The sequence below is a fragment of the Heterodontus francisci genome, chromosome 4 (assembly GCF_036365525.1).
Source record: "Heterodontus francisci isolate sHetFra1 chromosome 4, sHetFra1.hap1, whole genome shotgun sequence".
Taxonomy (NCBI): domain Eukaryota; kingdom Metazoa; phylum Chordata; class Chondrichthyes; order Heterodontiformes; family Heterodontidae; genus Heterodontus; species Heterodontus francisci.
The window spans coordinates 95609698-95622369 of record NC_090374.1 but is presented as its reverse complement, the minus strand read 5'-3'; the positions used below and the strand labels follow the sequence as shown (position 1 = coordinate 95622369).

The following is a 12672-nucleotide window of genomic DNA, read 5'->3' as shown; positions in this document are numbered from 1 at the left end:
CTAATGCTTTGTCTTTCAACACACCATTAACATATTGTTTGCCTTTGCTCCATGACCTTTTGGTCAGCTATGTGGCCTGGTCCAATCAGCACCTTCTCCTTTGTTATCTCTTGCCCCACCCCCACCTCACTTGCTTATAATCTGTGACTTTTCTAATATTTGTCAGTTCCGAAGAAGGGTCACTGACCCGAAACGTTAACTCTGCTTCTCTTTCCACAGATGCTGCCAGACTTGCTGAGTGATTCCAGCATTTCTTGTTTTTGTTTCAGATTTCCAGCATCCGCAGTATTTTGCTTTTATCCTCCTCCAATGCCTTTCTTCCATTCAGCTAAGTGGAATTGCCCTCGCTTGGTTCCAATGTTTCTAATTGTTGCCAGAGCATCTCCACCAATGGTCCCCACGCCATTTCTTCCAAGCTTTCCCAAGGATCTATCCTTGGCTGCTTCTTCCTCTACATCTACATGGTGCCACTTGGTGACATGATCTGCAGACATGCAGTTAATTTCCATGTGTGAATTGACAACACTCAGCTCGGCCACTTCTCATACGAACACTAGAAGACTGAAACCTTTCTTTTTTGAGCCCCACTAAGATCTGCGTACCCTTGCCACCAGTAATAATCCCCCACCCTGGCCATCGTCTCAGGGTGAATGAGAACATTCATAATATTTGACCATGAATGACCTTACAACCCCATATACTCTCAATTATGGATATTCTTCCACACCTATAACAATGCCTGCCTATGCTTGTGCTTCAACCCATCTATTGTCAAAGCCCTCATCCATGTCGTTGTGACCTCCAGACTTGACTATTACAATAATCTCCTGGGTGGCTTTCCATCCTCCACCCTCTAATTTTCAGCTCATCCATAACTCTGCTAGCCATATACTTTCCTGCAAGTCCCTCTCAACCATCGACTTACATCGTAGTACTATTTGAGGTACTCATTTATCATCAATGGGGAACTGTCTTGGGATCCAAAAAACATTGGGAAGGGTGCCAGCCATCTGGCAGTATTGGAATAGACTCGCGCTTGGCCAGTAATTTGAAGGCGGACAATTGGATTGCAGGGGAATAGTTGTGCAATCTGCAAGCATTGAGGGGTTGGGAGGCCCTATTTCTGTTCTCCTGTGGAAACTTTCACTCTTTACTGGGCTAGTTTCACAATCGCTTTTCAGTTGGGTCTGAACCTGAAGACCAGTTGCCAGTTATTCAATGACTTCCACTTCCTGCTGGACCCTGCCTAGCTAAGCTCACAGCTGCTTCAGATTTGCTCCAGCACCGTTTTCTAACCTGGCCTCCTTGCTCGGTATACTTCCTTGCTTCTCAGATCAAGCCCATGGGCCTCCTGGATAACTCTTCATTTTCTTCTGGCTCCTCAGTCTTAACTGTTCTTACATCCTGCATTTTCTACTACTTGCATCACACCTCCCTACTGATTCCTGAATTTATCTAATAGCCTGGTTTTTGCTGAAGCAACAGTGAGACTATCAGCGCTCACCGTTAGTAACGAACATACTGGACGACAACTTCCAACGACTGACTGCATGTGCAGTTAAGCGCAGAAATCACGAAGTTGCTGTCTTAGTTGCTTTGCTCCTTCAGGAGCTTCGTTATACCGGTGTCAAGCTCAGAGACTCATCATTGAACACATGGAATGCATGAAATAATGATACCTACCCACTAGACAGCCACTAGATAAGGATTGTCCATTCTACTGTCGTTAATTTTTAATGGTGTGTTAAGTTTTAATTACTGCCAAACAACCTCTGGTATTAAAAATTCACTTTCATAAATGCGGAATCTCCTTCCTTCAGATTTTAATTGATGGAGATTTAACTTTTTTTTATTCCTTTCTCTTATCTCTCTCTCAATCCCATCTATTGTTCCAACTAAATATTCTAACTACCCAGTTTAGACTGCACTGCTCATTAAGAATACTTCACTCCAACCGATTAATAAGATGCAGTCGCTTGCACTGTTCATATAGGTCTCAGATCCCCAGTAGATGACACAGCGCCGAAATGGATTTCTAATTACTGCAAGTTCCAGTGCAAAAGCCCAGGAAGTCTGTGGCCAAGTGCAAATGTAATGTACAGCTGGTGTCATTCATTCACTATTGACTGCAAAATCTGGGACACGATCAGCAGATGCCATTCTGCTCAACCTCTGAGCCAACTATTTCTCCATCAGTCCCTGAATCCAGTTTATCGGTTAATGCCTCACCTGACCGACTGATACCAGTTAAGAAGGGCCACCAACCTGAAACATTTGTCTGTTTCTCTCTCCACAGATACTGCCAGACTTGCTGAGTACTTACAGCATTTTGTTTTTATTTAAGATTTCCAGCATACACAGCAGTTTGCTCCTAACACCAGTATTGGTTCTGCATCCACTTCTTCCCTGACCATTTTGAATCAGTCCTCTCTGCTTGCTGACTGGTTGAGTGCTTTAAGCTCCTATTTATACCATCCATAAGCTGGCTTTCTGTTGCTGTTTAATTTTTGAACTGTTTAAGTTATAATCGCCATCTTGCTCAAGTTTTACATGTCATTTGTGATTTTTATTAAATGGGACTCTGGGATCTTTGCTGGCACTTTGGGGATCAAATCCACAGCGTTGTTCATTATTCTGTGAAACTCTCAAAAGGCTGCCTGCTTAGTCATCACCATTGATGAAACAGCTTGTGTGTGAACGGTAATCCGAATTACCCCATCCTGCACTCCTGCTGACCATCTAGTCAAGCACATTTACACTGATTTGAGTTTGGGTTTTTGCTTATATTGGAAATTCTCAAAGTAAATGTTTGCATAGGCAGTTCCGACGCTAAATGTTGATATATAAGTGTAAATAAAATGACAACAGGAAGTAAGGTTTGCGGCAGGAAATATGTGCACATATACGATTTTTTAATAACATTCTAATAGAACTCCTCTAGTGTGCTCAGTGAGTCAGCAGATGTGTGGCTTTAAAACAATGAGAATATGTTATGAAAGACAACACGGTTTGTGATTTACAGTGGCTAAATAAATAAGTCAAATTCTATTTTTATTAAATGGTACTCAGATTTTTGCTTGTACTTTGGGCATTGAATCCTACAGCTTTGTTCATTATTCTGTGAAATTCTCAAAGGTGTGTGTGGAGTGGCCAACTCTAATGAAACAGCATCACTGTCTGAGCTCTAGTTAGAAATGAGCTAGGCTTAATTTTTATACAGGTATAAGATGCTATGTGAAATTGCAGTGGCAGTATTTTAACGTAGAGTAAGGCTAGAATACTTAATGAGTACTTTGTATTGGCGTTTACTAAGGAAGAGGATGCTGACACAATATCAGTAGAAGTGGAGATGGTACAGGTAACGGATGGGGTTAAAACAGATAGGCTGGCTAGGTTTAGAGTGGTTAAGTTGCCTGTTCCAGAAAACTTGCATCGCTGGTTACTAAAGGAATTGGAAGAAGGGCTTGCCATAAACTTCCAACCTTCCCCAGATATGGGTGAGATGCCGGGGATTGGAGAGTGGCAAATGTGACGATGGGTCAGTCAGTTTAACATCATTGTGGGTAAGGTTTTAGAAACAATAACCAGGGGGGAAAAAAATCAACAGGCAGAGGTTTGACTTAATTAAGGAGAGCCAGCACGAATTTGTAAAAGGCAGATCGTGTTTGACTAATCTGATTGAATTTTATGATGAAGTAACAGAGAAGATCGATGAAAGGAATGCAATGTTGTCTTTATGGATTTTAAGGAAGCGTTTGACAAAGTACCACATAAAAAGCTAATTAACAAAATTGAGGCTCATGGAATGGGATGGTTCCTGTCTGCTTGGATAAAAAAAAAAAATTGGTTGTTTTTCAGACTGGAGGATGGTAGGCAGTGGTGTTCCCCAAGGGTCAGTGCTAGGACCACTGATTTATGTGTATATATAAAAAAAAATAAAAGCATATCAATAAAAATATATAAAAAATGACTTGGATATTGGAATACAGAGTAAAATTTCAAAATGTGTCCAGGATTCCAAACTTGCCGAGGTGTGGCAAACTGTGATTCCAGTTGACTGCAACGGAACACAGATAGGCCAGCAGAATGGGCAGACAAGTGGCAGATGAAATTTAATAGTGAAGTGAGAGGTGATGCATTTTGGCAGAAGGCATAGGGAAAGGCACTATATGCTTAATGGCACTGTTCTTAAGAATGCGCATGGGCAGAGAGACCTGGGGGTGCATGTGCAGGGCAGAGGGTCCTGGGGGTGCATGTGCAGAGATCCTTGAAGGTGGCAGGACATATTGAGAGAGCAGTTAGCAAAACATATGGGATCTTAGGCTTCATAAGTAGAAGTATTGAGTACAAAAGCAGGAAAGTTATGCTGAACCTTTATAAAACTCTGGTTAGGTTGCAATTAAGAGTATTGCATCCACTCCTGGACAGCACACTATAGGAAGGATGTCAAGGTCCTCGAGAGGGTGAGGGATTTTAGCTACAAGGTTAGGTTGGAGTAGCTGGGTTGTTCTTCTTGAAGCAAAAGAGATTGAGGGGAGATTTGATAGAGGCGCACAAGATTATGACAGGTTTAGATAAGGTAGTCAAAGAAAAGTTGGTCCCATTAGCTGATGGTACAAGGATGAGGGGACGCAGATTTAAGGACTTGGGCAAGAGATGCAGGGGCTGAAAGGAAGAGCTTTTTTACGCAGGGAGTGGCAATGACCTGGAACTCCCTGTCCACAAAGGTAGTGGAAGCGGAGACAATGAATGATTTCAAAAGGAACTGGATGGGCACTTGAGGGAAATAAACTTAGCTCGACATCTGTCATAGGGAAAATAGAAGCTATTATTAAAGACATTATAACAGGGCACTTAGAAAAATTCAAGGTAATAAGGCAGAGTCCACATGGTTTTGAAAAAGGGAAATAATGTTTAACCAATTTATTGGAGTTCTTTGAAGTAACATGTGCTATGGATAAAAGGGAAATGGTGGATGTACTGTACTTACATTTCCAGAAGGCATTTCATAAGGTGCCACGCCAAAGGTTACTGAAGAAAATAAAAGCTCATGGCATAACAGGTAGCATATTGGCAGGGTAGAAGATTGGCTAGCTAACAAAGGTTACTGAAGAAAATAAAAGCTCATGGCATAACAGGTAGCATATTGGCAGGGTAGAAGATTGGCTAGCTAACAGGAAACAGAGTAGGCATAAATGGGTCATTTTCTGGTTGGCAAGATTTAGCAAGTGGTGTACCGCAGGGATCAGTGCTGGGGCCTCAACATTTTACAATTTACATAAGTGGTTTGGATGAAGGGACCGAAGGTATGGTCGCTAAATTTGCTGATGAAACAAAGATAGGGAGGAACGAAAGTAACAAAAGCTATAATGCTCCCTTACTTAGACTCCCAGATGCATCGCCAATCATCAACTTTATTTGGATCTGTTTCATCTGTGGTTTCCTCTTCATTAATATTAATTTCCAGATTTCCATTGGACCAAAGCTGTAAAGAATTGGAACCTGTCAAGAGACGAATTCCTAGAATGGAAAAATTTTTGTTATTTTAATGGCTGTAAACCATTCAGTCCTCTTCAAAGCTAATCTCAGTGCAATCCTGCTGATCGGTTTGAGTAAAAAAATTGACAAACCAGTAATACAGAAACAAAAGGTGCATCAAAGCATTGTATCATACAACAGTCCAGATGCAATTTGACCAACTGATAATTGCCCAACATGGGAAAAATTGCCTTGAAAGAGGCTGTGAGCTTGACAATTTACCAAATGGTAAGGAATGCAAGACAAGGGTTTAGTGTTCAACTGTACGTTTTGACATATCTCTCAATGGACAGTTAAAAAGTCAAGGCATAAAAAACATACTACCCTTTTTCATGGTTGGAAAATTGTGTGCGTGTTATGGGTATCCAAAAGAAGGAAAACAAAAATAGAAGAGAAGAGGCAGGAAGAGGAAAAAACAAAGGAAGGAAGCAAAAAGAGGAAAAAAAAGTAGAGGAAAATGGAAAAAATGAAGAAAAAAAAGAGAACAAAGGGAGAAAGGGGAAACAGTAAAGAATAATAAAGGGGAAAAATGCTGAAAAAAGGAAAAAATGAAGAACAAGGAAAGAGGAGGAAGGATGGATGTCAGAACAGGAAGTGGAAAAAGAGGAAGACAAAGGGAGAAAGGAAAGAACATAAGTGAGTTACTATAAGGGTGTTGCCTAATTTGATCAACTCAAAGTGGGACCCAACTTTAAAGTGCAACAATGAATAGGGTGCTCCTCACATCTTGTAGGTGTATGAAGATCATATCTGATTTTCCATCAATATTTAAATGATCCAAAGAATGCAAAGATAACCTGCTGGCCTTTGGCCTTGAACTCCTCTCCCCTCACCTCCAACAAGTGCAAGGAGCTCATGGATTTCTTTGTCACTAAGACTGAAACCATCCATTCTGCTGCCTCTGTCACTTCCCTCCCTTTCCCTACCCAACCAGACCAAACTTCCCCCAAGGTCCCCCCCAGCCCTAGCTCTGAAGTTGCATCTTTCGCTTGTTTCTCTATCACCCCATATGCCCTCTCTGAGCTCAACTTGCCCATGAGACTCTACTCCTGCTCTCCCAACCCTATTTGCATCAACTTTCTGACCACCCAATTTCCTTTCCTGGCTCCCATGTTAGCTGATATTGTTAATGGTTCCCTCTCCTCAGGTTAGTTCCCCTTCCCTTTAATCTGCAGACCAACAACTCAAAAAACCCAACCCTGACCCCTTTGTCTTTGCAAACTACTGTGCCACCTCCAAACCCCCTTTCCTCTCTGAACTCCGTGAAGTTGTTGCTTCCCAAATCCACACCCATCCTTCTTGCAAATCCATGTTTGAATCCCTCCAATTAGGTTTCCGTCCCTGCCACAGTACTGAAAAGGCTCTCATCAAAGCCACAAATGACATTCTGTGCGACTGTGGTAAATTATCCCTCTTCGGTCTTCTTGACCTGTTTGTACCCTTTAACAGAACTGACCACACCATCCTCCTCCAACACCTCTCATCCATCGTCCTGCTCGGTGGGACTATAATTGTAGTCATAGCATGACAATCACCTGCAATGGCTTTGCTTCCCACTCCCACATCGTTACCTCTGGAGTCCCTCAAGGATCTATCTTCGGTCCCTTCCTATTTCTCATCTACATGCTGCCCCTCGGTGATATCATCCAAAAACACATCAGGTTCCATGTGTATTCTGACAACACCTAGAGACTGACTGTCTCGAATTGGTCAGAATGCTTGTCCGACATTCAATGCCAGATCAGCAGAAATTTCATCCAATTAAATACTGGGAAGACTGAAGCCATTGATTTTGATCCCCGCCACAAACTTCATCCTCTAGCTGCAACCCTCGCCCTGGCAACCGTCTAAGGCTGATCCAGACCGTTCACATCCTTGGTGTCATATCTGACCCAGAGATGAGCTTCCAACCACCTACTCACTCTTTCACCAAGACAGTCTACTTTCATCTCTGTAACACTGCCCAACTTCATCCCTGCCTCAGCTTATCTGTTGCTGAAACCCTTATTAATACCTTTGTTACCTCTAGACTTGGTTATTCCAATTTTCTTCTGGCTGATCTCCCAAATTCTACACCACATAAACATGAGCTCACCCAAACTCTCTACGTTTCTCCAATTCTGACCTCTTGTGCATCCCCAATTTTAATCGCTCCACCATTGGCGGCCATCCCTCCAGCTATCTAGGCCCAATGCTTGGGAATTTCCTGTCTAAGTCTCTCCACTTCTCCTTCTTCGCTCCTTAAAACCTACCTCTTTGAATATCAGAACATAAAAACATAAGAAGTAGGAGCAGTGGACCATATGGCTCCTCACTCAATATGATCATGGCTGATGATCTGCCTGAACTCCACTTTCTTACCCGCTCCCCATATCCCTCGATTCCCTGATAGATTAAAAATTGTTTTACAACAATCGACAATGACTTCATGGTCACCATTAGACTAGCTTTTAATTCCAGGTTAATTGAATTCAAATTCCACCATCTGTCGCAGTGGGATTCGAACTCATGTCCCCAGAGTATTTGCCTGGGCCTCTGCATTACTAGTCCGGTGACATTATCACGATGCCACCACCTCCCCTCCAACTCCATGAGCCCAAATCTTGCACACAAACCTTTTGGGGAACCTGATCGCATAGCTTTTGAAAATTCAAATATACAGGGCCCCTTTTAACAACTCTAAGAGTTACATCCTCAAAAAAATCTAATAAACTTGTCAAACATGATTTCCCCTTTGTAAATCCATGTTGACTCTGTCTGATTGTATGATGATTTTGTAAGGGCACTGATAAGTCTTCCATAACAGTAGATTCCAGCATATTCCGGACGACTTATGTCACGCTAACTGGTCTGATGTTCCCTGTTTTCTCTCTCCCTGCATTCTTGAATAGCGGTGTTACATTTGCTACTTAGAATCTGCTGGGACCATTCCAGAATTTAGAGAATTTTGCAGCTACCTCTTTTAGAACCCTAGGATGTAGGCCATCAGGTCCTGGGGATTTGTCAGCTTTCAGGGCCTTAAGTTCCTCTAATACTTTTTCTCTGCTGATATTAATTACTTTAAGTCCCTCACTCTTATTAGTCCCTTGGTTACCCTCTATTTCTAGCATGCAATTTGTGTCTTCTATTCTGAAGACAGGCACAAAATATTTGTTCAACTTCTCTGCCATTTCCTCATTCCCCATGATAATTTTGCCTGTCTCTGCCTCTAAGGGACCAATGTTTAGCTACTCTCCTTTTTTTATATATTTATAAAAGCTCTTACAATCAGTTTTTATAGTCTTGTCTAGTTTACTCTCATGTTCTATTCTTTTCCCTTTTTATCAACTTTTTGGTCTGTCCTAATATGATCTGTCCTGAATCTCCTTGTGTGGCTCGATGTCACATTTTGTTTGATTATGGTCCCATGAAGCACCTTACAATGTTTTACTACGTTAAAAGTTATATAATTCCAAGAAGTAGTTATCCAAGAAGCAAACATTTATCTGGCCAAATGGAACTTTTAAGACCAAACTACAGGTTTCCTTATGGCAGTTTAAACTGCTACAAAAACAGACATCTGATAATCTCTATCTCAAGACACTAGTCTAACTGCAATGAAAATTTCAATTCAGATTTTTATTATTGTCAATTAACTAGCGGACAGACATAACAGCAATAGAAAGGCATTGAAAGATTCCCAACACAAAGTCAGCAAGGGCAATTTCAAACCAGTGAATGGAGGAAATAAGCTTACAAATCAGCTGGTTCACATTGACTAATATGGTGATTACTTTTCTAACATTCTAATCAACAAGAAAACGGGCTTCTAATGTAAGACTATACATGATGTTTTCTTACCTTGTGGATCCCATGCTAAATTATGCACTACTGACTCCAGTACAAACTGTCCACTCTTCTGCCATTGATAATTTAGCTGTTGTGAACAGACATAACAAATCAGATATAAAAGGTGCAAAGACTCAAACTAGTTTAAGAGTTCATTGTCAAAGTACATTTTCAATATAAGCAATTAATTAATTTAATCAGGCAAATAATTTAAAGGTTGAAATATTGTAAAACCCTAAAAGGACTTAAATGTTATGGTCAGAGCTGTATCACCCTTAATGGACTCCTCTAACTGATTGCAAAGTATGGCTCAGATTTAACTTTTAAAACAATGGTCAACCTACGGTAACATTCACTAAAACAATTCAATTTAAATTTTGTAACAAAATTCTGAACTGTGCAACAAAAAGGAACAGTAATAGCCTATTAATTGATTGAGAATGCATTAAGTACTTTTGCATTGAGCAATTCTCATTTTAAAAAAAGGTTCCAAGGAGATGTTGCCTTCTGTCAACTTATTTTACTTTATCTCAAACCAAAAATATACAACAACTTCTAAAAATTGATACACTACCAATAAGATATTTTACTCTAACATCCAGAACCTAATAAAAGTGCATCAGTGCAAATTGTTACACATTTTCTGTTCACGAACAATTGGCAGATTTGATACTTTTTCTTAAAAATAAAATGACTTTAACCATCATAAGCTGTACCATGTAAGAATATCCCACACATCTCTCTAACCGCCAGACACAATTAAATCCAGCTACAACACGTAATGTATCTCTAGCCAGACATTAAAATGCAAATTAGAAATATTGCACACTTTTTATATTGGCCGAGTCCTAAAGGACATAGCTGCTTGACTGGGTCTGCGGCAGGTGGTGAGGGAACCAACAAGAGGGAAAAACATACTTGACCTCGTCCTCATCAATCTACCTGTCGCAGATGCATCTGTCCATGACAGTATCATGTGGAGACGAAGTCCCGTCTTCACACTGAGGGTACCTACCATCGTGTTGTATGGCACTACCACTGTACTAAATGGAATAGATTTCTAACAGATGTAGCAACTCAAAACTGGGAATCCATGAGGCGCTGTGGGCTATCAGCAGCAGTAGGATTGTACTCAACCACAATCTGTAACCTCATGGCCTGGCATATCCTCCATTCTACCATTATCATCAAGCCAGGGGACCAATCCTGGTTCAATGAAGAGTGAAGGACGGCATGCCAGGAGCAGCACCAGGCATACCTCAAAATGAGGCATCAGCCTGGTGAAGCTACACAGAGCTACTTGCATGCCGAACAGGGGAAACAACGACAGGAATGCAATAGGCAGGGCTAAGCAATCCCACAACCAATGGATCAGATCTAAGCTCTGCAGTCCTGGCACATCCAGTCATGTATGCTGGTGGACAATTAAACTGACAGGAGGAGGCAGCTCCACAAATATCCCCATCCTCAACAATGGGGGAGCCCAGCACATCACTGCAGAAGACAAGGCTGAAGCATTTGCATCCATTTTCAGCCAGAAGTGCCGAGTGGATGATCCATCTCAGCCTCCTCCTGAGGTCCTTAGCATCACAGATGCCAGTCTTCAGCCAATCCGATTCACTCCACATATCATCAAGGAACGGCTAAAGGCACTGGATACTGCAAAGGCTATGGGCCCTAACAACATTCCAGCAATGTGCTCCAGAACTAGCCGCACCCAGAGCCAAGCTGTTCCAGTACAGTTACAACACTGGCATCTACCCGACAATGTCCAGGTATGTCCTGTGCACCAAAAGCAGGACAAATCCAACCCGGCCAATTACCGCCCCATCAGTCTACTCCCGATCATCAGCAAAGTGATGGAAATGATCGTTAACAGTGCTATCAAGCAGTACTTGCTCAGCAACAACCTGCTCAGTGACGCTCAGTTTGGGTTCTCCCACGGCCACTCAGCACCTGACCTCATGACAGCCTTGGTCCAAACATGAACAAATGAGCTGAACTCAAGAGGTGAGGTGAGAATGACTGCCCTTGACATCAAGGCAGCATTTGACTGAGTATGACATCAAGGAGCTCTAGCAAAATTGGAGTCAATGGCAATCGGGGGAAAGATCTCCATTGGTTGGAGTCATACTTCGTGCAAAGGAAGATGTTGTGGTTGTTGGAGGTCAATCATATCAGCCCAGGACATCACTGCAAGAGTTCCTTAGGGTAGTGTCCTCAGCCCAACCATCTTCAGCTGCTTCATCAATGACCTTCCTTCCATCTTAAGGTCAGAAGTGGGGATGTTCGTTGATGATGGCACAATGTTCAGCACCATTCGTGACTCCTCAGATACTGAAGCAGCCCATGTCTATATGCAGCAAGACCTGGACAGATAAGTGGCAAGTAACATTTGCGCCACACAAGTGCCGGGCAAACAAGAGAGAATCTAACCATTTCCCCTTGATGTTCAATGGCATCGCCATTGCTGAATGCCCCACCATCAACATCCTGGGGGTCACCATTGACCAGAAACTGAACTGGACCAGCCACATAAATGTGGTAGTTATAAGAGCAGGTCAGAGGTTGGGAATTCTGGGTGAGTAACTCACCTCCTGTCTGCCCAATGCCTGCCCACCATCTACAAGGCACAGGTCAGGAGTGTGATGGAATACTCATCAATTGCCTGGATGGGTGCAGCTCCAACAACACTCAAGAAGCTCGACAACATCCAGGACAAAGCAGCCTGCTTGATTGGCACCCCATCCACTACTTTTAACATGCACTCCCTCCACCACCGACGCACAGTGGCAGCAGTGTACAAGATGCACTGCTTACACAAGATGCACCGCTTGCACAAGATGCACCGCTTGCACAAGATGCACCGCTTGCACAAGATGCAGTGCAGCAACTCACCAAGGCTCCTTAGAGAGCACCTTCCAAACCCGTGACCTCGACCATCCAGAAGGACAAGGGCAAAAGATGCATGGGAACACCATCAGCTGCAAGTTCCCCTCCAAGCCACACACCATCCTGACTTGGAACTATATCATCGTTCCTCCACTGTCAAAGGGTCAAAATCCTGGAACTCCCTTCTAAACAGCATAGTGGGTGTACCTACATCCCAAGAAATGCAGCGGTTCAAGAAGGCAGCTCACCACCATCTTCTCAAGGGCAATTAGGAATGGGCAATAAATGTTGGCCTAGCCAGCGATGCCCACATCCCCCGAACAAATAAAATAAAATTTGGCGCTACAATAATTAACACTTCAGCAGTGTGATCTGTTGCTGCATGAAAAACCTTCCACTTGTGTGCACTGTATT

General features: G+C 42.4%; 1 protein-coding gene across 6 annotated transcripts in view; it reads right to left on the bottom strand.

Moving 5' to 3' along the window:
• The window catches only part of LOC137369151 (dmX-like protein 1), a 289553-nt gene that overhangs the window by 202013 nt on the left and 74868 nt on the right, over positions 1–12672 (bottom strand). For all 6 annotated transcript variants that reach the window (XM_068029885.1, XM_068029888.1, XM_068029887.1 and 3 more), the window contains exons 4-5: positions 9379–9454; positions 5382–5520 (exon numbers count right to left, since the gene is read on the bottom strand). In XM_068029885.1, coding sequence (XP_067885986.1) covers positions 5382–5520; positions 9379–9454 — 215 coding nt within the window. The remainder of the gene's footprint in view (positions 1–5381; positions 5521–9378; positions 9455–12672) is intronic.